The following is a 22,634-nucleotide window of genomic DNA, read 5'->3' on the forward strand; positions in this document are numbered from 1 at the left end:
ATTTTCGTTGGGGTGGATGGGACGCTATGGAAAATTGTCCACTCAGCTGGTAATACCAGGAGATGTACAGCGGTGGCCGGCAATACACACTGGGCGGCTGTTGAGCTGTAAGCAGCTAAAATCATCAAAAGTGAGCTGTTTCATCTCAAAATCCCCCATTATGTATGGGCCTTAAGACAGCAGATGAGAACCTCTTTGCCCATCTAGTCTTCCAATAACACATGTACATGCACACACTTACACACTAGGGTTAATTTTTTTGCCTGGAGCCAAATGGTTTACTAGTATGTTTTTGGATTGTGGGCGAAAACCACAATAGCCAGAGGAAACCCACACAAGTACAAGGAGCATATACAAGCTCCACACAGTTACAGCTGGTTTGGGAATTAAACCAATGACCTCCGTGCTAACCATTACTATATCTGTACTGACCCACTTTTTTATTCCAGGCTTATTCTTTTGTTTTCTCTTGAACAGCTAGAGAATTGGCACTGCGTCAGCAAGAGGGGAAGACCATCATGTATAGCGCCATGGGCTCAGAATGGCGTCCATTCGGATTCCCTCGCCGCAGGCGTCCCCTGAGCTCTGTAGTGCTAGAAGAGGGGATTTCGGATCAGATTGTTCAGGATGTGAAAGGATTCATTGACAATCCCAAGTGGTACAGTGACAGAGGCAAGGACCCATTTTTATTTCTTTTTTTTTTTGTCTGTGTACAGTATCTTGCTAGGTGTACACAACACTTAACTTAGGTATTCCTTTCTCTGACAATTACTAAGGATTGGCCCAGGATGTATCCTACCCTGGCTAGCACCTGCTTCCATATAATTCAAAACCACCTGACATAAATATAGGCCACCCGGACATTTGGTAACTATAAGATAGGGGGGAAATGCGAGTACGAGTTTGTAAAAGTGCGAAATTTTTGTTTGTTTTCCTTCAGTTTATAAAGTGTCAGTATATATATATATATATATATATATATATATATATATATATATATATATATATATATATATATATATATATATATATATATATATATATATATATATATATATATATATATATATATATATATATATATATATATATATATAAATGACAATTGTATCCGGCACTCCCTGTTGCTGATGGGTGAAGCTGCCCTGGTGCCTTCCTATGAGCAGGATATCACCTGCCCTGAAATATGGGAAGCAGAGACGGGCGGCACTCAGGTATAAGTAAACAAAAATCAAGAGGGTTTATTGGTGCATACAGGCAACGTTTCGGGGCTGCGCCCCTTTCTCAAGCCAAACGACAACAAGCTTGTTGTCGTTTGGCTTGAGAAAGGGGCGCAGCCCCGAAACGTTGCCTGTATGCACCAATAAACCATCTTGGTTTTTGTTTACTTATACCTGAGTGCCGCCCGTCTCTGCTTCCCATATATATATATATATATATATATATATATATATATATATATATATATACACAATTGGTCAGTTATGCCTTACAGGGAAAAAAAAGCTGCATTAAATCTAGTAGCAAAATTGTTGCAAAATCTGAACTTTTTGAAACCTTTATCCTATTACATTCGACATAGGGCGGTATTCAATGAGCCTGATTCGCCAGGTTTTTATGGCGAATTTGTGCTGTTTGGCGAATTTCTGTCAAAAACGGTGAATCACCCTATTCAATGACCACATGGCGAATACATTTGAAGGTTTTTTTCGCCATGATTCACCGAGTAGCAATCGCTATCTTTTTATGGTGAAGTGGAATGTGAACTTTTAAAATAAAGTGTTTTGTTTTTTACATTTGGTATAAAAAAATCAGGAATTTTATTCTGAGGAGGGGCATGCTATTTTTATTCATGTGCTGTAAGCACATGAATATATATTTAATTTTAAAAATAATATTTTTTTTTTTATTTTTTTTTTACACAGCAGCCAGCAGGTGGCGCCAGAGCGGAGCCGCTCATTACATATTCATATATTCACTGCACGATCATTACGATCCTGTGTAGTGAATATACGCTCGCCTGCTGGCACCCCCGGGGGGGCAGCCTGTGCTGCCTGGCACCCGGGGAGCACACCTAACCCCCCACAAAGGTCTGGGCTAGGCAGAGAGACTACCATCTCTCTGCCTGGCACCGTCCTGAGGCTCCCTGCGGCAATCGCCGCAGGAGCTCATATTCGCCAGTCAGGGGCTTGCTGCCCCTGACTCGTTGAATACCGGAGCCCGCCGGCTCCGGAACGTGGCGAATGTGCAGCGAATCCAAAAAAGGATTCGCTGCACCTCGCAGGTATTCACATTGAATACCGCCCATAGAGTAAAGGATCCTTTTGAGAGAGCTGTGGCCATGCTTTATAAAAGCGCCTTGATTTGCAGGAACCTCAATGAAGTCATCAGTGGTGTTTCTTGTATAGAAAAGTGGTAGAACGTGATTTATAATCTGAATGTTTGACTGTCTAGCAAAGGGATGACCATCCGTGGTTAACAACTGATTGATGGTGGAGCCTGAGGTCAAACTGTTCTCCAACATTGATGGCAGTTGTGGTGTTTATTTTTTTTCTCCCATCCTGCGCAGGAAGCGCGGCACCACTGCTGTGTATTTGTGTGCAGCAACTGTGTGAAATTATGCAAAAGGAGCAGGAGACGTCTCAAGTAAAAAGACACCCATTGTAGGCTCCTTTGATCTACTGCTGCATCTGAAAACGCAGCATTGAATCTACTGCATGAACATAAGACATCTGTGTAACCCTCATGTTACTAAGGATGTGTGGCAACATTTGCTGCTAGGGCCAGTGAAACTACTACCTAGGATGAAATGTCCACCATGTTTATGGAACACTCCCAATCACCACCCGCAAATGCCAGCACCTTTTCATTCATGCTGTGGTGTTTGTCGCACTGCAAGCAATGTTGCAGGACCAGAGCTGTGCATTTGCAAATAATTAAACATTGGAGATTTCTGTATATCAGGTACAAAGTCCGGCCCCCTGCACAATATTTAATCACCTTACCTGATAGGCCTACCACTTAACTCTATTCCAGCCTTGCACAACCCAACCGCTTCCTTTATCTCTGATTGGCCTACTGCCTGCAGTGTGATACCCTTTGATGGAGTCCATGGTCTACTGTGGTTTTGATATGAATGGTCGACAATGTCTAGATTGACAGTCACTAGGTCAACCACTATTGGTTAACAGACTGATGCATTAAGTCGACATGGAAAAGGTTGACATGACTTTTGTGTGTGTCTAGGTCTTAGTGTACCATATCTCCTCACATTTGGTTTCCATGCTTCGGTCTGGCTGCGCTCGCCACACTAGTCTAATCTACCTCTATGCCCAATGAGATGGTAAAGTATAAACAAGTTAGTTTTTTTGGAAACAATCATAAAAAACCCTTATGTCGACCTTTTTCCATGTCAACCATGTTGTCCTTCTCATGCGATACCACCTACCGTCAATAGGATAGGATCTTCACATTGATCTAAACCATTCATCAATGGTGGATCATTCAATGGCAATTCCTAATCTGACACCTCTGCCTTTGCACAGCCTCCTAACACATGCATTCACACGAAGAAGAAAACACAAAAGTGAATATAGTTTAATAAAAAATAAAAAAATCTGTGCACATAACCAAATTTTTCTCTCTTTACTCATTCGTCCTGTATAATTTACCTAGGCATCCCATACAGAAGAGGATACCTTCTACATGGCCCACCCGGGTGTGGAAAGAGCAGCTTTATGTAAGTATTACTTTAGGAGGAAAGGGAATAATAGATCAAATAGAAATACCATGGGGGTAAGCGTAACGCTGGGCAGAGATGCAGCATCTGATAAAGTGCTTGGGGTATCTTTAGCTCTAGGATGATGGTGCCTGCATTGTACACTGCTCTGTTACCTATCATTAGATTTGCTTTCTCAGCACAGCCCTGGCTGGGGAGCTGGAATACAGCATCTGCTTGATGAGCCTGAGCGACAACAGTCTATCTGATGACCGCCTCAATCATCTCCTGAGTGTGGCCCCTCAGCAGAGCATCATACTTTTAGAAGATGTGGATGCTGCGTTTATCAGTCGTGATCTGGCCAAGGAGAGTGAGTATCAACAGAGGAGTCTGTCTAATCTGCTTAACTTCCCCCAAGTATAATGATGAGGATGTTACTTCTATATCACTCCTTCTCCAATAGGACCCAAGGTGCATACTTTGTATTCTGCATTGTAATATTCCTTTCAGTATTTGCACATAAGGGCCCCTCTGTAGTCGTCTCTATGGGAACTAATATTTTGAGCATGATCATCCGTTCCATACCAGGACATTGCAAACTGCAGCATTGCTAGTTTTCCCTTCGGCCTATAGAGATATGCAGGAAAACTAGTGATGCTCAGGGTACTGCGTATGATAAGGGCGTAGCCACACATCCCCATAACGACCAGCCCCACATCACAATGCCCCTGTAACTCATATACTGTAACTGTACCTTTTGCTATCATTATTTTGCCTTTTTCTTGTAAAACTCTCCTTTTCTTTTATTAATACATTTGGCATTTCTCAGTTAGTGTCTTATTGCCTTTTTTTGGTCACGACACCTAGGACCAGATGCACAAAGCTTCAAAAGTGATAAAAAGGAGAGTGATAAACAGCCAACCAATCAGCTCCTGTCTGACATTTTTCAACCTCAGTCTGTGACATGACAGGTAGGAGCTGATTGGTTGGTTGTTTATCACTCTCCATTTTATCACTTTTTGAAGCTTCATGCATCTGGCCCCTAATGTGATATTGTGGTGTGTTGCCATTGTGGTAGCATTTTAGAAGTTCATTGTGTACAGTTAGAAGCTGGTTGGTTTCCTATGGCTCACTTCTCCACCCTTTTCACTGCTTCATACATCTCCTTAGACTGGTGGATTACTCTTTTTCTCAGAGATGCAGAGCATAATGTTGTAGGGACCAAGTTTGAAAAAAGTGTAGGTTTACTGCTAGAATTGTGCTAGTTTCAAATCGTTGTATGTAATAGACTGCAAGAACATGCTAACTCGCAACAATCAGGGTAACCTGTGCAGCAGCACCCTGTGGGTAAAAGTAAATAAATTGTTAAAAAAATGCGGGAAATGTGTTGGATTCCCCCACATGCATAACCAGCCACAGGCTCTTTGATACCCCTTTCACATCGCCGACACGTTTTAAAAACCGGTATTTTAAAACGGTAATTAAAACGGGTCAGAGCCTTAACATTGCCGCAGATTACCGTTTTAAATACCGGTTAAGTCTCATTCAACATAGCAGTCAAACCGTTTCAAGCCAGAGTGTCAACATTGCCTGTCATTTTAAAGGGGACAGCCTATCACTGCTCTGTAGCTTGTGTTGTTTGCCTGAAATACCGTTTCAGACACATTGTACACATTCACATTGCTCAAAAAACGGCAAGGAACCGTGTAGGACTCTGCTTTTTACACGGTTCGAAATACCAGTTAACTTTAAACGGTAAATCGGCTCTGGTGCATTCACAGTGCAGGCTTAAACGTTTTAAAATGAAAAAAAATCGGCAATTTACCGTTTTAAAAGTGCGATGTGAAAGGGGTATGAGTCAGCCCTCGTTCAATAAATAGAAGGAACTAAGCATCGGGTCCCCTGTATTTTTAGAACCGGCATATTTACATTTTACCCATAGACTGTTCTAAGTCTGTACTGGAATTATCATAAAGAAGTTAATTTCCTGTATAAGTTTCTCTCCTCCTTTCCACAGATCCAACTGCATATCAGGGAATGGGGCGGCTGACCTTCAGTGGGTTGTTAAACGCCTTGGATGGGGTGGCTTCCACTGAGGCTCGAATAGTTTTTATGACTACCAATCACATTGACAGGTAGGAAAGAGACGAGCAGGATGAGTACTGTGTAGAAAAGATATGTGGGGTATATGGTTGTGCTCCAATTCACTGCTGCCTGGGGTATGTAAGCAGCGGTGTTCCCTGCACCCAAGGGTAAAAGTCAGAGTAGTAGTTGCAAATAAAAACCCATGTGCCCTGCATTTCTTTATAAGACACATTTGTTTATAAAACATGGGGTAATAATCATAAAAGCAAGGTTGGTGAAAGACCAGGTATAAAATAAATTCCAAAGCTGTGTATATGGACATAAAGTGTACCCTCAATCGGTGGTGAGTGTCAAAGGGGATGGAAAGGTAAATAGGGAGTTCCAGACTCCTCCCTATTTATTGACACTTACATGCTTGGCAGTTCGATATATCGAAGGTGATGGTTGCAGCTCTCAAGTTCACAGTGTGCCAGAGTGATGTACCAACACGTTTCGGTCTCTGTGGCCCTTTTTCAAGAATGCATCCATGAAACTCCCTATTTAATGCTTTATGTCCGTAAATACAGTTTGGGGATTTATTTTATACCTTTCCTTTCACCAAACTTGTTTTTATGATTTATAAAATGTCTTTTTTTGAAGAAACGCAGGGCGCCAGGGGTTTGTTTGCAGCTACTTCTCTAAGGATGAGCACCTTGTTTTTTATTCAACATGTAGTCTAAAAACAAGGCAACATCCTGTTTCTTAATGTAATGCAATGTTCTTTATGACCTAGTTACATCATTGTATGTTGTGTCTGTATATATGCTGTATTACTGGTAATGGATTTATATCTCTCTATGTGGGCTTTTAGGTTGGACCCAGCATTGATCCGACCTGGTCGCGTTGATGTAAAGCAATATATAGGATACTGCACCCACTGGCAACTGGCACAGATGTTTTTGCGGTTCTACCCAGACCAGCCCATTTCATCAGCACAGGAATTTGCAAATTCAGCCCTGACCTCTTTTGAAAGGATCAGTGCAGCCCAGGTTCAGGGTCACTTTATGATGCACAAAAATGACCCCAGGGTGGCCATAGAGAACATTCACTGCCTAGCTCTCTAGCTGGCAGGATAAACAGGATAATAGAATATCCACCCTACTACAGATTTGTATAGCCTAAAATGTCCCTAGACAACTGTCTATATGGTGCATCTAACTCCTTGATGGCTAACCTTGACACTCTAGCTGTTGTTGAACTACTCATCCCAGCATGCTCTGCATCAGATTTAGCATGGGCAAATAGCAAAACTGAAGCAGAGCATGCTGGGATGTGTAGTTCAACAACAGCTGGAGTGTCAAGGTTCGCCATCAATGATCTAACTGAACCACCCTCCATTTCTTAGTGTTCTCTGATTGGTTGGATCTCTGCTGGACAATTAACCGCATCATATAAATTGATGGAGCTGACAATAGCACCTCGGAAGGTATACTTTTAGATGTATTTAAGTTGACATTTTCCAATTTATGTAATTGGAAAAACAAGTATTTATTACTGAATAATTTTCATGATTCCCCAACACTTTACAATGTTGTCATGTTACTAATTAATAATAGATTATTGTCAGACTATATTTCTGTGCATGGATTAAAATGCCAATAACTGGTAGTAACAAATTACTGCACTGTCAGGTTTGTGTTGTAAAGAATGTAACTTGTCCGTAAAGCAGTTTGAAAAAAAGAAAAAAAATATCTGCTAAGGAGCAATGAACCGGAATTACCTCACAATGAGGTTTGACTTCTAAAAGGGGATATTGTTAAATAAAATCCCATTTATTTTTATTATGACTCTGACTGTTTTGTGACACTCCTTGGCTAACATGAATCTAGTGTTCATTCTAGAACCCGCCATCTTTGAAAACCCTTGCAGTTCCTGTTCCCTGCCTGGGGTGTCGCTGCCTGCTGTGGTGTTTTTCTAGCACAGGTCTGGTTTGCATATCAGTGCTGATATACAGGCCACACTGTGCTAGATGCACTACAGCAGACCGTGACATCCCAGGCAAGGAACAGGAACTGCATGGGTTTTCAAAGATAGCGGGTGCTAGAATGAACACTATGAATCTATATTCAAGTTACTTTTATTTAAACTATAGCTCAGCTGTTCCCAAACTTTTTGAATCCTGGCACCCTAGAGTTTGAGAATTATTTTGCGGTGCCCCAAATTAAAATAAAAAGTAGAAAATAAAATTAAGTAGATAGTGTTTATATGTCATCCTTAGGGTTAATTAATTAGAGGTGGAGAGGCTGTGCTTCTGTTTGCACACCTATAATATGATTGGTAGCCACAAGCACTAGTTTTGTCTATAACATTGACCATAACAATTTTTAATTGGTCCTGGACTACCAACTAAGGGCACCCCTGTAAGTGTTTCGAGACACCCCAGAGTGCCACAGCATAAGACAGATAAAAGGATTATAAAAAAAAATCTGTTTTTATTAAACTTTGTAACATTTTAAAAACAATCAATTGTTTTTAGTAAACATGGTATACTTTAAAGCTGGGGTAGCCAACTTCAGTCCTCGAGAGCTACCAACAGTTTTCCAGGTCTCCTCACAGAATCGCAAGTGAAGTAATTAGCTCCACCTGTGGATCTTTTAAAATGTGTCAGTAAATAACGAGTGCACCTGTGCAGCAGCTAGGTTGTCTGGAAAATGTGAACTGTTGGTAGCTCTGGAGGACTGGAGTTGGCTACCACTGCTTTAAAGTATATGACACATAGCCACCAATAGAACATCAGGACCCAAACTATACCACCAAGAACAATTACCACATACTACAGTGATTTAGAAGACATCAATGTTACAAGATATAGAATGCTTTGATTTTCTTACCGCAGCACAAATTCTACATATCGTATTCACCATATTGATACATTTTTACAGTATTTGGCCCTTCACATTAATAACAATCAACATACTGTATATTACTGGGGTGTGGAATTCTCTCATGGTGTTTCTACACCCCGGAAAGTATGATTATAAGCACAGTGTGGCTGTGAGAGCTGCTCTGCAATTGGGATGTCTCTTTATTGAAGAGGTTACCCGGTTGCCATTTTATAATTCTCTGTAAGCTCTGTTTTTTGTTGTTGTTGTTCAGGCTGTATTTATTCACATTGTTCTCTTTCCCCCTCCCCTCCCCTCCCTGTTACATGAATTACACTGCAGGTGTACAGGGTGAGAGCATTATTTACCCTATACTTTATCTCTGCACTCCATCACGCTGCAAATCTTTAATGGAGATTCTTATAGCTCAATAATTCTTACACGGTTTACCGGTATTATCCTCTCCCTCCTTAGGGGCAGATGCACCAAGCTCCAAAAAGTGATCAACAACTAGCCAATCATCCCCCAACTGCCTCACTATTGGCATTGTTTGAAAAATGACAGTTAGAGGCTGGCTGTTTATCACTCTCCACTTTATCACTTTTTGACACCTGGTGCATCTGCCCCATAGTCATTGATCTGACAGTACCAGTCCCATAACAGAGAGGTTTGGTTTCTGTGAATACACAGGACTTCTGCCGACTGAATCATCACTTTCCTCCTTCTGTCGAATTTCCGATGAAATTCACTTATCCAAATATTTTTTTCATACGTTAGTTACTGACGATCAATAAACTGCAAGTTTATCGGTTTATCTGCAACAAGGATTGTACGGTTTTTAGTGCCCACTTCTCCCATCTCAGGGTCTGGAATCACCTGGAATGTTTTTATTAGCTGTAGATTGAAAGAAAGAATCACATTCATATTTAGACAAACAAAAAAGTAGCATAAATATTCAGAAATATACTTTGCATATGTCGTTTATTTATCATTTATAATGTATTATTTTAAGAAAAGTTTATCGATTTTCTTTAAAACACTGCAGTGCCAACTTAAATACCACAGTCCCTACTTTTCCCCCACCTATGCAGTTAAATCGTGTACGTTTTCCTGTGCAGTGAAGTAGGAGGTAAATTAAGAGAAATAGATTCTTGGATTTGCCATTAATTCCATTGCTCTCAATCTATTTTGAAAGACTAACCTTGGGGTGCAGAGGTAACTGGTTTAGAAGTAGGTGCTCTAAGTAAACAAAATTTTGTTTGCATAATGTCTCTTCCACCAATCAGAGCTTTGTTTTTGGATGAGCAAAGCCCCGTAGGATAGGATGGTGTAGAACATAGACAATCCAACAAACCAGGATACGTAAACATTAATAGAAAAAAAAAGGCATAGGAATGCAGTGTCCTTTATTCAGAGAAATGAAATTAACAGTAAATCCAAAAATCACCATTAATCATTCTTCCAGTGGGGAGACACTATTGACTTTAGGAATTTTCCAAAGCTGCCCCTTAATGAGTTGTTAGAAATGTTATCTTAAACCAGTGTTTTGTCATAGATATAAAGCGGGACACTGCTAGATGTTCCTACTTTCTAGATTAATTTCTATAACAGAACTGTCCATACCATTTAGGAACATAGGTCCTGGGTTAAGACCCTATGCAAAGGCTTTCCCTCAGAAGTTCACCTGGCACCCACTCTATAGATCGGTCACTAATAGTGGTTTTATACCACACAGGTGTACATGAGAAAATAAATTCCTAAAGGGACATATCTGAATAGGAAGCATTGTGATTTTGTGACAGCTCATTTTGTGACATAGCTCATATTAACAGTTCAGTGCATTGATTTCAATACCTGAAATTGTGTGCACACCTACATGCCACCTCCCCTCTCCCCTTTGTCCTGAGCTGCGCAATAGCATACCTTTTTAATATTCACATTTGTGAGAATGTTGGCCACCTTCAGACATAGTGGCACCACAAGTCCCTTTCTCACCCCCTAGTGAGTGCAGTCTTCCACAACATATATGTCTTTGCCAAGCTAAATATCTTGATTGTATCCTTAATCACCAAACGGTGACACATTTAGTGGTTCATGTATGCCACAGCAATTGTGTTAGCAAGATCTATGGTAATACTGGACCAATCCCAATTGGAAATGGAGCAACCCTATTAATCAATTTAAATGAGAAATGAGTGGTCAGATTCAGGATGCACACTTTATGTTCAGTCATCAAGGGCACAGAGCAAGAGAAACCACTATCACCTATGGATATAAAATATCCATGGAGTTCAGAGTTTGCAGTCTGGAAATTGCCGCTCATTTTACGTTTTTCAAAACCTTAATTTGGAGAGAATAGCAGCTCTTCATCCTTTGTCCTTGCAGTCGGTCTATCCTGTTCTAGGGCATAGGCAGCCAAACACATTGAAATGCAAAACTTCTAGAGCTCTTTTGGACTATCTGAACTAAAGGTGCATACACACGGTAAGATTTCTCTTTCTATTTGACCCCTATCCGCTCTGGGTCTGGATCTGGGTTGGTTACAGTGTTCACATTAGATTTTGAGTATGTAGTACAGATCTGTACTATATAGCCTTGCCTGCCAAGGCTATTTTTCTAATCGATTTACACTTAATGGAAGCGCTCATTGGGATCAAATCTGCATCGAATGAAAACCATTCGATGCCCATTCGACTTTGCTTCTATAAGCAAATTTGAATAGAAAAATAATGCATATCTCACTGAATGTTGACGTGGGGTTAGGTCGACAGGGTCAATAGGTTGACACAAGCATTAGGTCAACTTGGGGAAGGTAGACAGTCAAAAGGTCGACATGGGGTTTTTCACTTTTTTTTTCTGAGCTGGCATGAATTTTGAAATTTTTTGAGTTCCATGCCCTACCATCCACTAGAACGTGGTGGGAGAAAAAAATAGTAAGCCCAGCGTAGCAAGGCACTATGTCCAAATCATGGCGAGAGCAGCAGTGCACTTTTTTAGTGTCCATGTCGACTGTGTCGACATTCGGGTAAAAAAAGTGTGGTACTTATGTAATATCTGGGCTCCCGTTTTTCTTATGAGACCGCGTCCCCTCGCGGGGCTCGCCACGCTTCGGGCACGGTGGCTCGCTGCGCTCGCCACACTATATAAAATCAACTCCATGCGTAGTTGGATAGTAGGGGTATGAAAAAATGGGGTGCATTTAACATGGAAGCCCAGATAATACATAAGTACCAAAAGTGTCCCACCTTTTGACTGTCGACCTTCCCCATATTGACCTTATGCTTGTTGACCTAACCACATGTCAACCTGCAGTGGTCGACATAATGACTGTTGACCTAATGCTTGTATATCCTATGATCCATAGCTCAAACATTGACTGTTGCCCCTCTTCTAGACTTTAGCTCATCTGAAGCTGTACATAGGGCATCTAGTTGCAAACTACCACTATGTATTTTTGCCTAATGTTTGGAAGAGGCAAAATACAAAACCAGTTTTCCCCAGAAGCCTAAGAAGTAGTTCCTTTTTTCTAAAAGAAAAAGAGCATAATAAACACAATCTAGTAAAAAAAACAAAAAACTTGGAGCATTGCCCCTGGGCCTGAATTTAAGTTAATATAACTGAAGTGTATGAGGAAGATTATATCATTCACATGTCTGCAAAATAATGTGGTGTAAAAGTGTGTGTACGTGTGTGTGTGTGTTTATGTGCTATATATGACTGACAACCAGTAAATATTTCACGTTTTTTCAAGTCCTAGAGCAGGGGTGGCCAACCAGACACAAAGAGCCAAAAAATATGTTTAGGGATGCCGAAGAGCCAATTTCAGGCACATACATACATTTATACACCGCCACCCTCATATATGCATACATTTACACTGCCACCCTCATACATACAGTAAATACACCGCCACCCTCATGCATACAGTACATACACTGCCACCCTCATCCATCCTTCCATACACTGCCTCCTTTATACAAGCATACATCTATCCATACATACACTGTCTCTCTTATATACATCCATCCACTTCTCTAATGCTACACATATATTCAAACTCTACCGCTCCCCCCCAACGCAGCTCTATTGTGGCTCCATATATGTATTGAAATTCTCACCTCCCCCCTAACACAACCCTAGGCTGCAGCACAAGGCCATCTACCTAGGGTAACTTACTGATGACTGCTGCCCCTTCGTATCTCCCTGCTTATGGCCACAGCTCTTCAACTAAACTGGAATCTCTGTTGCTGCTGGTTGGCTCAGCGGTTGTGCTGCATCTGCTGTACACTACACTTCCCACAAGGAACATGCAGCGCGACCGCCAAGTCGGCACAGTGTGCACAGGAACATTTTAAAGCCGGGCGGGGAGGAGGGTGCCGCTGGCCGCACGCTGCGCAGGGATGGGGAGGCGACGCCAGATGTCCATCATATATGGGGAGGGTAGGGGAGGGGCGGTGGGACTAGTACGCACTGCAGACGCTTACTGTGTGGGGAGGCATGGGCTGCCCGGTCCCTGCGCGACGGGGGTGATTGATGGAGCCGCAGCTTATTCAGGAAAGAGCCGCATGCAGCTCGAGAGCCGCGGGTTGGCCACCCCTGTCCTAGAGTGACGTTTCTCATTTCTGTGTGTGTGTGTGTGAGTGAAGATGGTTAGTTGGGGATGGCCAGAGCCTTGGGCACTGTTTCAAATCAATATGCGTTGGAGTTATACATAAATACACACACATTTAGCCAAGCGGCAGAATAAAATGTTTTGTAATTTTAGTAGTATTTACAGTCCACAAAGTCCAATGGCAAGGTGCTGCTCACCAATGATCTACTACAGACATCACGCTGTCCATAGCAGAGTTTCCTCTGCCATGTTTGTCTCTTGTGGGAACCACCTCCAACTATTGGCTTCCACATGACCATTGCCCTGACACTTTCATAGATGCAGGATATGGCAACCATCTTTGACTACTGCAAGCCAAATATCTACCGGTATAGGGAGCAACTATTGATTCTTTCAGAGTGCGATACACCTCAACAGTCTACTGGACTTCACAGACCTACACTTACCTCATTCGAAACAACATAAGAAGCATGAGTGATAATAGCATAACAGAAGCAAATATTCTCCACAACGCACATAAATATCAATATAAAAAAAAACACTGAACAACTGAAAATACTGTGCCCTTTTTCTATGGGTCCAAATTTAAAAACCGGTAACTGACTGGCGAAGAGGATACAGGATGCAAACAAGTTTTTAAGAGTGCACTCTCTACATCCTGAAGTTAACAAGTGCATCCAGTTTGGATGAATGAAAAATCTATTTTTTATTGGAATGTAATGATCAGAAATTACTAATTTCTAGGCCAGTGTTTAGTGCCAGGAAAAAGTTGAATGAAGTTGGCTAAGGTCAGATTTTTTTCTGTAACTTGGCCAATGTAATGGATTGTGTCTTCAATGCTCTGATTGCAAATTGGGTCTGATAGCCTCATGAATTTATAAGGTGCCCATACACGGTGCGATGATCGCACTCGTTATGGGCTGGATCGCAATGCGATCTGAGGACAGTACAAAAAGGATGTGCAGCACATACTTTTTGTACTGTGCAATGAGATGCCCCGTATATGGGCACCTTTAGACACAGAAGCCTTTAACTTTTTCAGATCAACTGGAATACATTTGATAACAGTTGCAGAGAAGGATCTCATGTTACCTGAGTTAGGAAGTCACAAGAGCACTCTAGAAAGTTGGACATAAATTGTGCTGGGGTTTTTTTTTTGGTGGGGGGGGGGTTGTATCTGGCAATATTGAAAATCAATTTTAAGTACACAGTTAGAGCACATTTGCAACAAATAAACTTTTTTAAAATAATTTTTAACCTTAAAAATAAAAAAATATACTTTGATCACTAAAAAATAGATCATGTGTACTGTACATGTCATTGTTGAACATTTTTCATACAAAAATGTGTCATCGCTATATGAATAGTAGGCACAAGCAGCTTCTGTTGATTAAAATGATATGAAACATGTATTCTGTAATTGCAGCTGTATCTGCATACAAGATGTCATGTCAGAGTTTTCCTGCCAAACACTGGAACATAATTCGGTATGCAGATACAGCTGCAATTAAACACAAAATATATGTATGCTGCATATTGTAATCAACAGAAGCTTATGCAGCCAATTCCATCCCTTTTTGAATACAAAAAGTGCAAAAATTACATGTAAAGTACATGAGTTATTTTGAGAAATCAAAGTATTTTGGGGCTGATTGTAAGGTTAGAAATTATTTTAAGAATAAGCATTTGTTCTAAATCTGCTGTAATTCTGTACTTTTCATTGATTTTAAACATTAACCCTTTGAGTGTCAACATCTCTGTGAGAGATGTACAACATATCTGCTGAAAAATGCCAGCGTCTCTACATTTGTTATATAAATTCAAATATTCACTTGGCAATAAAAGGGTTAACATATAAAACACTCACCTGTGACAGTAATAAATGCATCTCTAGCTCAGCCACTCTGCGACCTAAACAACCTCTGACGCCAAATCCAAAGGGTATGGAGCTGAAGGGATGATGTTTTTTCCCCAAACTCCGTAGCCACCTCTGGGGAAGAAACCTGTCCGGTTCTGGGAAATGAGTCTCATCTCGGGACATCACATAGTGACATAAGACGAACAGTGTCTAAAATTAAGATATAGATTTGGAAAGATGTTTAGTTCTTTTGTTCTTAAAGGATAGTATAATTCCTCTTGCTGGCTAATGGGTTTGAAATAAAAGAGACATTTAGGGTGGCATTTAATAGGATGTGATTTTTACTTAGTAAGGTTCTGAAATCTCACCAAATGTTTTCAAATCTCAAATTATTTGAAGAAATCAACAATATAATGGAATGCGAAATGAGTCATGAAAAATGTGAAAATTTTAGTCATGAAAATGTGCAAAATAATCTGTTAGACATGGTACAGTAATTGCAGTTTAAAAAAAAATAAAACAGAGTGGGGTCCCCCCTGGTCTGGTCCGCCCATAACCAGCCCCAGGCTCAAAGAACTGGTCCTAGAAATTCAGGGGGAAAAAAAGGATTGCCAGGATTTCTGAAACCAGCACCAGTCTCAAGGCCCGGTCCTGGTTTCCAAAATAATGCAACAGCCAGGGGAAACTTTTTATGCAAGTTCTCCCGGCTAAAGCATTCATCCCTGTGGCTGCTCAGCCTGGGCAGGGACACTGGACGAGTGCCCGGGCTGAAGCTGCGGACTGTCCCCGATGCCCCTGCGGTGATGGGCACTGGGCTGATAAATGGTTGATAATAGATTAAACTATTTTGTAATGTAGAACTACAAGTCCCAGCATGCAGTGTAGGCTTCCCACCAGCCAATAAGGAGCGGCTGTATTGTGTGAATTTTCGCTGCAAAAAGTGTGATTTTTTTTTACCGTAATTCGCATCCTATTACTTTGACGATTTTCGGAAAACGTGCAAATTGGGCTGTTATTTGAAATGGCTCATCCTATTAAATGTCACCCTGACTGTAAATTTCTGGGTGGCTGGTGCTGCGCTCTACCTTAGTTGATTTGCAAAATTATGTGAAAGCTACACAGTATAAGTCTCATGCATTATCTAATTTATTCAAAACATAAAATCACAATAAATGCATGTATATATCAAATAGATATGTTGCAACTAAATTACAAATGATGATCCTGAAAATATAAAATATAAATTGCGTATACAATTGTGTAGGTGATTTTGTAGAAATAAAGTCCTTTTGGTTTGGGTACTGGTATAACAGTGCCAGTTGGTGGTACGTTTCTGAGTGCTCAGTCAATGGCTGTAGCCGCGTCCTGACTGTAAATGCCTCACCCACGTTATATACCAACAAACCTCTTTATAGCTTCTGCTAATTATGGAGCTTCAGGATCCACGATTGACTCTTTTTGCCAACATGTTCTCTCTGATAAGTCCGTATTACTAGTAACATTCCTGCTGATAGTGGCATGATTCCCACAAACACCATTCTTTATAAACATTCTGTGTAAATTAAACATAAATACTTACATTTTTGGGGAAAGTGTAGTCCCCCAGGACCACTTCTTTGTCCACTATTACCCTGCCATTTATTGGAACCACTGGGTACAAACTGGATTAAAACAAAATATAGGAGTAGAGTGATGTTAGGTCAGATTTCTAAATGCTATTAGTACAGATGTTCCCAACCACCATTGCAGTCCAGGTTTTAAGAATAGCCATGCTTAAATATAGATGGTTAAAACAAATGACAAGTACTAATTAAGTCACCTGTACTTAAACATGGATGTCCTTAAACTCTGAACTGCAATGGCAGAGTTTGGGAACTCTGTATTAGTCAATACTTACATTTGTGTTCTGCATTAAAATAATCTACACACCCATTTTGAAGGCTTATCATTAGAATGTAGCCTAACAATTACCTCATGTATATAAAGGCTCTTATACACTTGTAGACGGAATGGGATCATTGGAAAGACATACATTAGGTCAACATGGGTTAGGGTGACAGGTCATTGTGTCAACATGGGAAAGGACAACAGTCTAAGGTCGACATGGGGTTTTCGTATTTTTTGGCCTGAATGTCAATATAGTCGACATGGACACTAATAAAGTGCACTGCATCCCCTCCCATAGGTCGCTGCACTCACCATGCTTCAGGCGCAATATTTTATTCTCCCACCACACCCTACTGGATGGTAGGGCACTTGATGTGCCATGCAATTTATCAAATATAAAAAATGCCATAGGGCAGCTGCAAGGGAAGTTGAACATTAAAATGAATGGATGGCCGCTAATTGGTTGAGAGAGCCAGTTCAGCAGCCTCCCATTGATTTGAATGGGAGCTTTGGCAGGGGCGGGTGGGCAGGAGATTTCAAAACTCCTATTTAAATGAGTGGACGGCCGCTGATTAATTTGAATGAGAGTTTTGAAAACTCCTGGCTGCCCGCCTCAGTGCAGCCTCTTCCCATGAGGATACAAAGCGTTTCTCCTGCCCGGTGCTTCCCCGTTCTGCAGACTATAGGTGTCTGCCAGTGGTGGCACAGCTGGCACACACCTACGGACCTGCTCGGATGCGATACATCGCAGTTGCTAAAAAGTACCCACGATCCACCACTGATGTGTCTAATTGTTTTGGTCTGCCTGTCCGGCCTCCGACCCGATCCGTCGAAATCTGATGAAATTGGCCCAAATTGGACAAGTGTATGCGGGCCTTAAGACACTTTCAGTCAAGCTGCCTCAGTGATATCACAGATTCTTTACAATTGATTAGTTTGAGAGTGGTTTGTCCCACAAAATGGCTGCCTTTACTCTCCTGGACATTACTAGACAATACATGTGTCTCACCTTAATTATGGCCTAAATATGGTGCCTTTGAACACCCCAGTCTTGTGATGCTTCATTTATTTAGTGAACACATTTTTGTAAAGAAAATAAAGTGTTACTGTGATCTGGAACAGTTTCCAGATGTTTATTGCAATATTTTGCTATCTTGCTTATTTGAAGCTTCCATTTTGGCAGCTGTTAGTGCTTTTAGTTATTTTATTTATTTAGCATTTTGGTAGACACCATGCTCCCACAGCAATTGCGCTCCTGTCAGGCTCCCTTTCAGTGAGTGTTAGAAAGGTCATTGTGGTGGCTATCACTGTGACTAACATCATTTCTGAAGAGGTGACTACAACGCAAGGGGAGCCCCTTTCAAAAAGCACTGTTCTGGCAATAAGAAGATACCATTCGACTGAACTATTGTGGACCAGTATGCTGTAAATACCGGTATGTACATTTAGAAAGATTCAGAGATGCCAGGTGTTTCCAATGTGCACAGGCAACGGGATGCGGTCAAGATCCCGGCGGTCGAAATACTGAGGCCAGGATCCCAACCACAACACTCCTGACATATTCTCCCTGTATGGGTGTCCACAACACCCATAGAGGGAGGTTAAATCAGTGTGCCGAGCGCAGTGAGCCCGCAAGGGGCGAAGTTATGCTCGCCCACCCGGTGGGATTGTGTTGGTCAACAGCTAAAGTCAACTTTATGGAAAACCAGGATTCTGCATTTCCTTCACAGAAGAAGAAAATATTCAGGTTTTTTTGGACCTAGAGATTCTACCTCCTTTTAAGAAAAGGAAGCACTTTGGGGGGATAGAGGTTTCTTAATTTTTTTATTTTACAGATAGTGGAGAAAATCTTCCAAAGGTTGATATACCAGTGGCAAAATTATCACTTGGGCAGAACACTTTCAATGCTCCATTTCCCCAGGAGAATGGTCTCTGCATCTGGTGGTATTTATATAGCTGGTGGATAATTGGTATCAGCCAGAGATATACTTTAAGGTTTTATAACACCACCTGAATTCTTCTCCTCATTGGCATCCATGGGATACTCAGTTTTTCCCCAGCAGCTGGCCCAACTTCCAATACTACCTCATATGATAAGGCCAAGAGGGTAGTGATTCCAATGATCCTTAATGCTTCATATTGACCAAGAGGACCTTTGCATATAAGCAGGTTGAAAATTGTTGTCTGTCCCTGCGAGAATATTAAAGAACTGTACTTATGTAGTATCTGGACGCCCGATTATCGCATCGCATCCGACCAAATCGCATGCGATGCGATGGACCCGATTTTCCATTGGATTCATTTCCCCACTATCCAACTACGCATGGAGTTGGATCTAAACCTGTGGCGAACCACCGAGCCCGAAGTGTGGCGAGCCCCGCGAGGGGACGCGGATTCGTTAAAATGTATTCCGCATCCCCACGCTTCGGGCTCGGTGGCTCGCTACGCTCGCCACAGGTTTATATCCAACACCATGCGTAGTTGGATAGTGGGGAAATGAAAAGGACCCTTTTTCCCATAGAATCCTATGTTAAAATGGACTCAGTCCATTTTAACATTGAATCCTATGGTAAAATTGGGTCCATTGCATCGCATGCGATTTGGTCGCATGCGATGGACCCGATTTTTTAATCGGGCATCCAGATACTACATAAGTACCTAAAGAACATTACTGTGTCAGGTCCTTTGACAGCTGGGTTTAATGCATTGACTAGTGAAGTCAGTATAGGTTAACCAATAGGCTAATAAGACTGCAGCATAGGGTGCCAGGACTAGGAGGGGGTGCCTAATTTATTACATGCTTGTTTGCTGTCACCCGTCCCAATGTACTGTGGGGGGGGGGGTAGTGCTAAACTGCTAGATGGCTGTGCCAATGTAACACTGATGGAACCATTACATTATGTACATTTTGCTACTACTGCCAGCTAGGCAGCCTAAAGCCAAAGTCTCCTTCGTACGAGACAAGCATTAGATCCTACATGCCAGTTGTATAACCTTCATCATGGGCATGCACATGGGCAGTATGACTAGCAAGTCTCTGAGCACCCATACACGTGTTTAGCAGCATTATAAGGGGAGCTACATGTGTATTAGTCTAGTCTAGGGCACCTGGAATGGGTGTGGTATGACCTCCCGATAGACAATCATTAGACTAACATTGGTATCCCAACTGCCGGGACACTGACGGGGGTGAGCACTACGAAGCCCCTTGTGGACTCGCTGGCTTGCCACACTGCAGACTCGGTGGCTTGCTGCACTCACCACAGGTTCTATTCTCCCTGTTTGGGATCGTGGATGTCAGGCATTTAACAATCGGGATTACGACATAGGTCTACTGACCGCCGGATTCCCAACTGTCGGGAGGCCATCTGCCACTCCATGGAACCTTTAAATAGGGCCCTGGTTGAAGCCATGATTATTGGGGTTTATCAGTTGTCCTTAATTCTAGTGTTTTAGACCTGCTTAAAAGGGGTTGCTTACATATAACCCACTCCACTGTTCCTCCCATTGCACTGTGGGACCTTCATTGTTGTTGCCCAGCTGCCAACTTCCAAAGAGCTGACTTAACGTTATAACTTGGAGGGTGGCTTTCTCTTTTTTTTTTTTTGTGTCAACCTGATTTGTGTCTGAATGGGATACGGTCATTAGGTCGACACCACTAGGTTGACATGGGTCTAGGTCGACAGGTCATTAGGTCGACACGAAGAAAAACAAGTGTGTATTACCAAATTACTATTGGACTCCAAATGGGCAAACAATCTTTGGGGGAGGACAGTTTATGAACTCACTATCTGGGATTTCTGCTACTGCTCCGTGCTGCAAACAAAGTGGTCCCCATGTCCTTAGTTGTAGTACTTGTAAAGCCCCAGTTTGTACCAATGTCCACTTTTTGGGTCCTGGTTCAGGTATCCATATGAAGGATTGGCTCTTTAATCCACAACCACAATGGGAAGAAGAAAGTGGTGGTGCTGTAGCCTGACGAGCTTCGCTGGGTAACACCCAGCTTTTTCAAAGCTTTTTCAGTTGGAGCTAGTGAACTGGTGTCTGCTCATAACTACCATGTATATAACTACCCTGTGAATGCTCTAGATTTTACTGTTCCTTCCTTACTGGATTATGCCTCCATCATAGTTCCTGAAAGTGTAGTTATTGGGGTTTATCAGTTGTCCTTAATTCTAGTGTTTTAGAACTGCTTAAAAGGGGTTGCTTACATATAACCCACTCCACTCCATTAGGTCGACATGGGCTAGGTCGACAATCAAAAGGTCAACATGGGGTTTTTCACAGTTTTTTGTGCCGACAGACAGTATTCCATGCCCTACCATCCACTAGGGCAGGGGTGGGCAACTATTTTTGCTGGGGGGCCGCTTACCAAAACCAGAAAATATTCGAGGGCCGCACACATATCTTGTATATACAATACAAATCACACATGTGTGTGCGTATGTATGTATGTGTGTGTGTGTATATATATATATATATATATATATATATACACATACACACACACACACACACTGTGTGGGTGTGTGTGTATGTATATTATTTATATATATATATATATTATGTACAGACATATGTATATATGTACACTGTGTTTCAGGGAGCCTGGGATGGGACGCGGAGACACTTTAATACTGTTGCCATTTATACCTGCCTAATGCGCACAGAATTTCTTTAAGCCTGGGAGGGGATGCGGTGACACAGTTAATGTACTGCTGCTGTCGCCGCCGCCGTTAATGCCCGTCTCTGTCTGCATGCCGCGCACAGCATTACTGGGAGCGTGGGAGGGGACGCGGTGACGCCAACTAATGGCGTGGAGGCGGCTGCCAGGTCATAACGTCCCCTCCCACGCTCCCAGTAATGCTGTGCGCGGCAGGCACAGATTACCAGCGACGGCAGCGAAAACACAGATATCTGGCAATGACAAGTGGCTATAGTCGGGCCGCTTGTCATAGTAAAATATGTCAGTTCAGCGGGCCAGACTAAAGCGTCTCGCGGGCCGCATCCGGCCCGCGGGACGCCTGTTGCCCACCACTGCACTAGGGTGTGGTAGGAGAATAAAATAGCGTGCCAAATGCAGCGAGGCACCATGCCCGAAGCATTGCAAACTGTGTCCATGTTGACTATGTTGACATTCAGGTAAAAAAACAGTGAAAACCCCCATGTCGATCTTTTGACTGTTGACCTAGCCCATGTCGACCTAATGCACTGTCGACATTGACCCATGTCGACCTTGCTGCCTGTCAACCTAGTGGTTTCGACCCAATGCTTGTCGACCTAGTTGTTGTAGGCGGTAGCAGTGGCAAACGCAGGATTTTCAGAAGGGGGTTTCCAGAGGGGCGGAGCAAAGCACGGAGATGGACACTTAGGTGACCCAGTATATGCCGGGTCAATTAAAGTATTATAGATAGACCAAATGTATATAAATAATAATAATAAAAAAAATATATATATATATATATATCTCATATATTTAGCCAGATCTGTCAGTCAAAGCAGTGTGGCAAACGGTGGGCGGGGTTTCACGGGTGATTGACAGGCCCATCCACCGTCAGCCACACTGCAAAAGCAAGGCACTTCCTTCTACATGCTCTCCACAAGCACACACCC

At 42.1% G+C, this 22,634-nt stretch overlaps 2 protein-coding genes across 3 annotated transcripts in view; one reads left to right on the plus strand and one right to left on the minus strand.

Annotated features, from left to right (window-relative positions):
- The window catches only part of BCS1L (BCS1 ubiquinol-cytochrome c reductase complex chaperone), a 13,106-nt gene extending 5,483 nt beyond the window's left edge, over positions 1–7,623 (plus strand). For both annotated transcript variants that reach the window (XM_083153720.1, XM_083153721.1), the window contains 5 exons: positions 478–672; positions 3,676–3,739; positions 3,919–4,088; positions 5,736–5,853; positions 6,654–7,623. In XM_083153720.1, the coding sequence (XP_083009846.1) occupies positions 478–672; positions 3,676–3,739; positions 3,919–4,088; positions 5,736–5,853; positions 6,654–6,906 (800 nt within the window). In that variant the 3' untranslated portion in view covers positions 6,907–7,623. The remainder of the gene's footprint in view (positions 1–477; positions 673–3,675; positions 3,740–3,918; positions 4,089–5,735; positions 5,854–6,653) is intronic.
- A 635-nt stretch (positions 7,624–8,258) lies between these two features.
- Positions 8,259–22,634, minus strand: part of LOC146020525 (sterol 26-hydroxylase, mitochondrial-like) — a 36,681-nt gene continuing 22,305 nt past the window's right edge. The window contains exons 7-9 of the mRNA XM_083153722.1: positions 16,714–16,795; positions 15,144–15,344; positions 8,259–9,558 (exon numbers count right to left, since the gene is read on the minus strand). Coding sequence (XP_083009848.1) covers positions 9,442–9,558; positions 15,144–15,344; positions 16,714–16,795 — 400 coding nt within the window. The 3' untranslated portion in view covers positions 8,259–9,441. The remainder of the gene's footprint in view (positions 9,559–15,143; positions 15,345–16,713; positions 16,796–22,634) is intronic.

This window comes from Crinia signifera, chromosome 7 (assembly GCF_055691185.1).
Source record: "Crinia signifera chromosome 7, ASM5569118v1, whole genome shotgun sequence".
Lineage (NCBI taxonomy): Eukaryota > Metazoa > Chordata > Amphibia > Anura > Myobatrachidae > Crinia > Crinia signifera.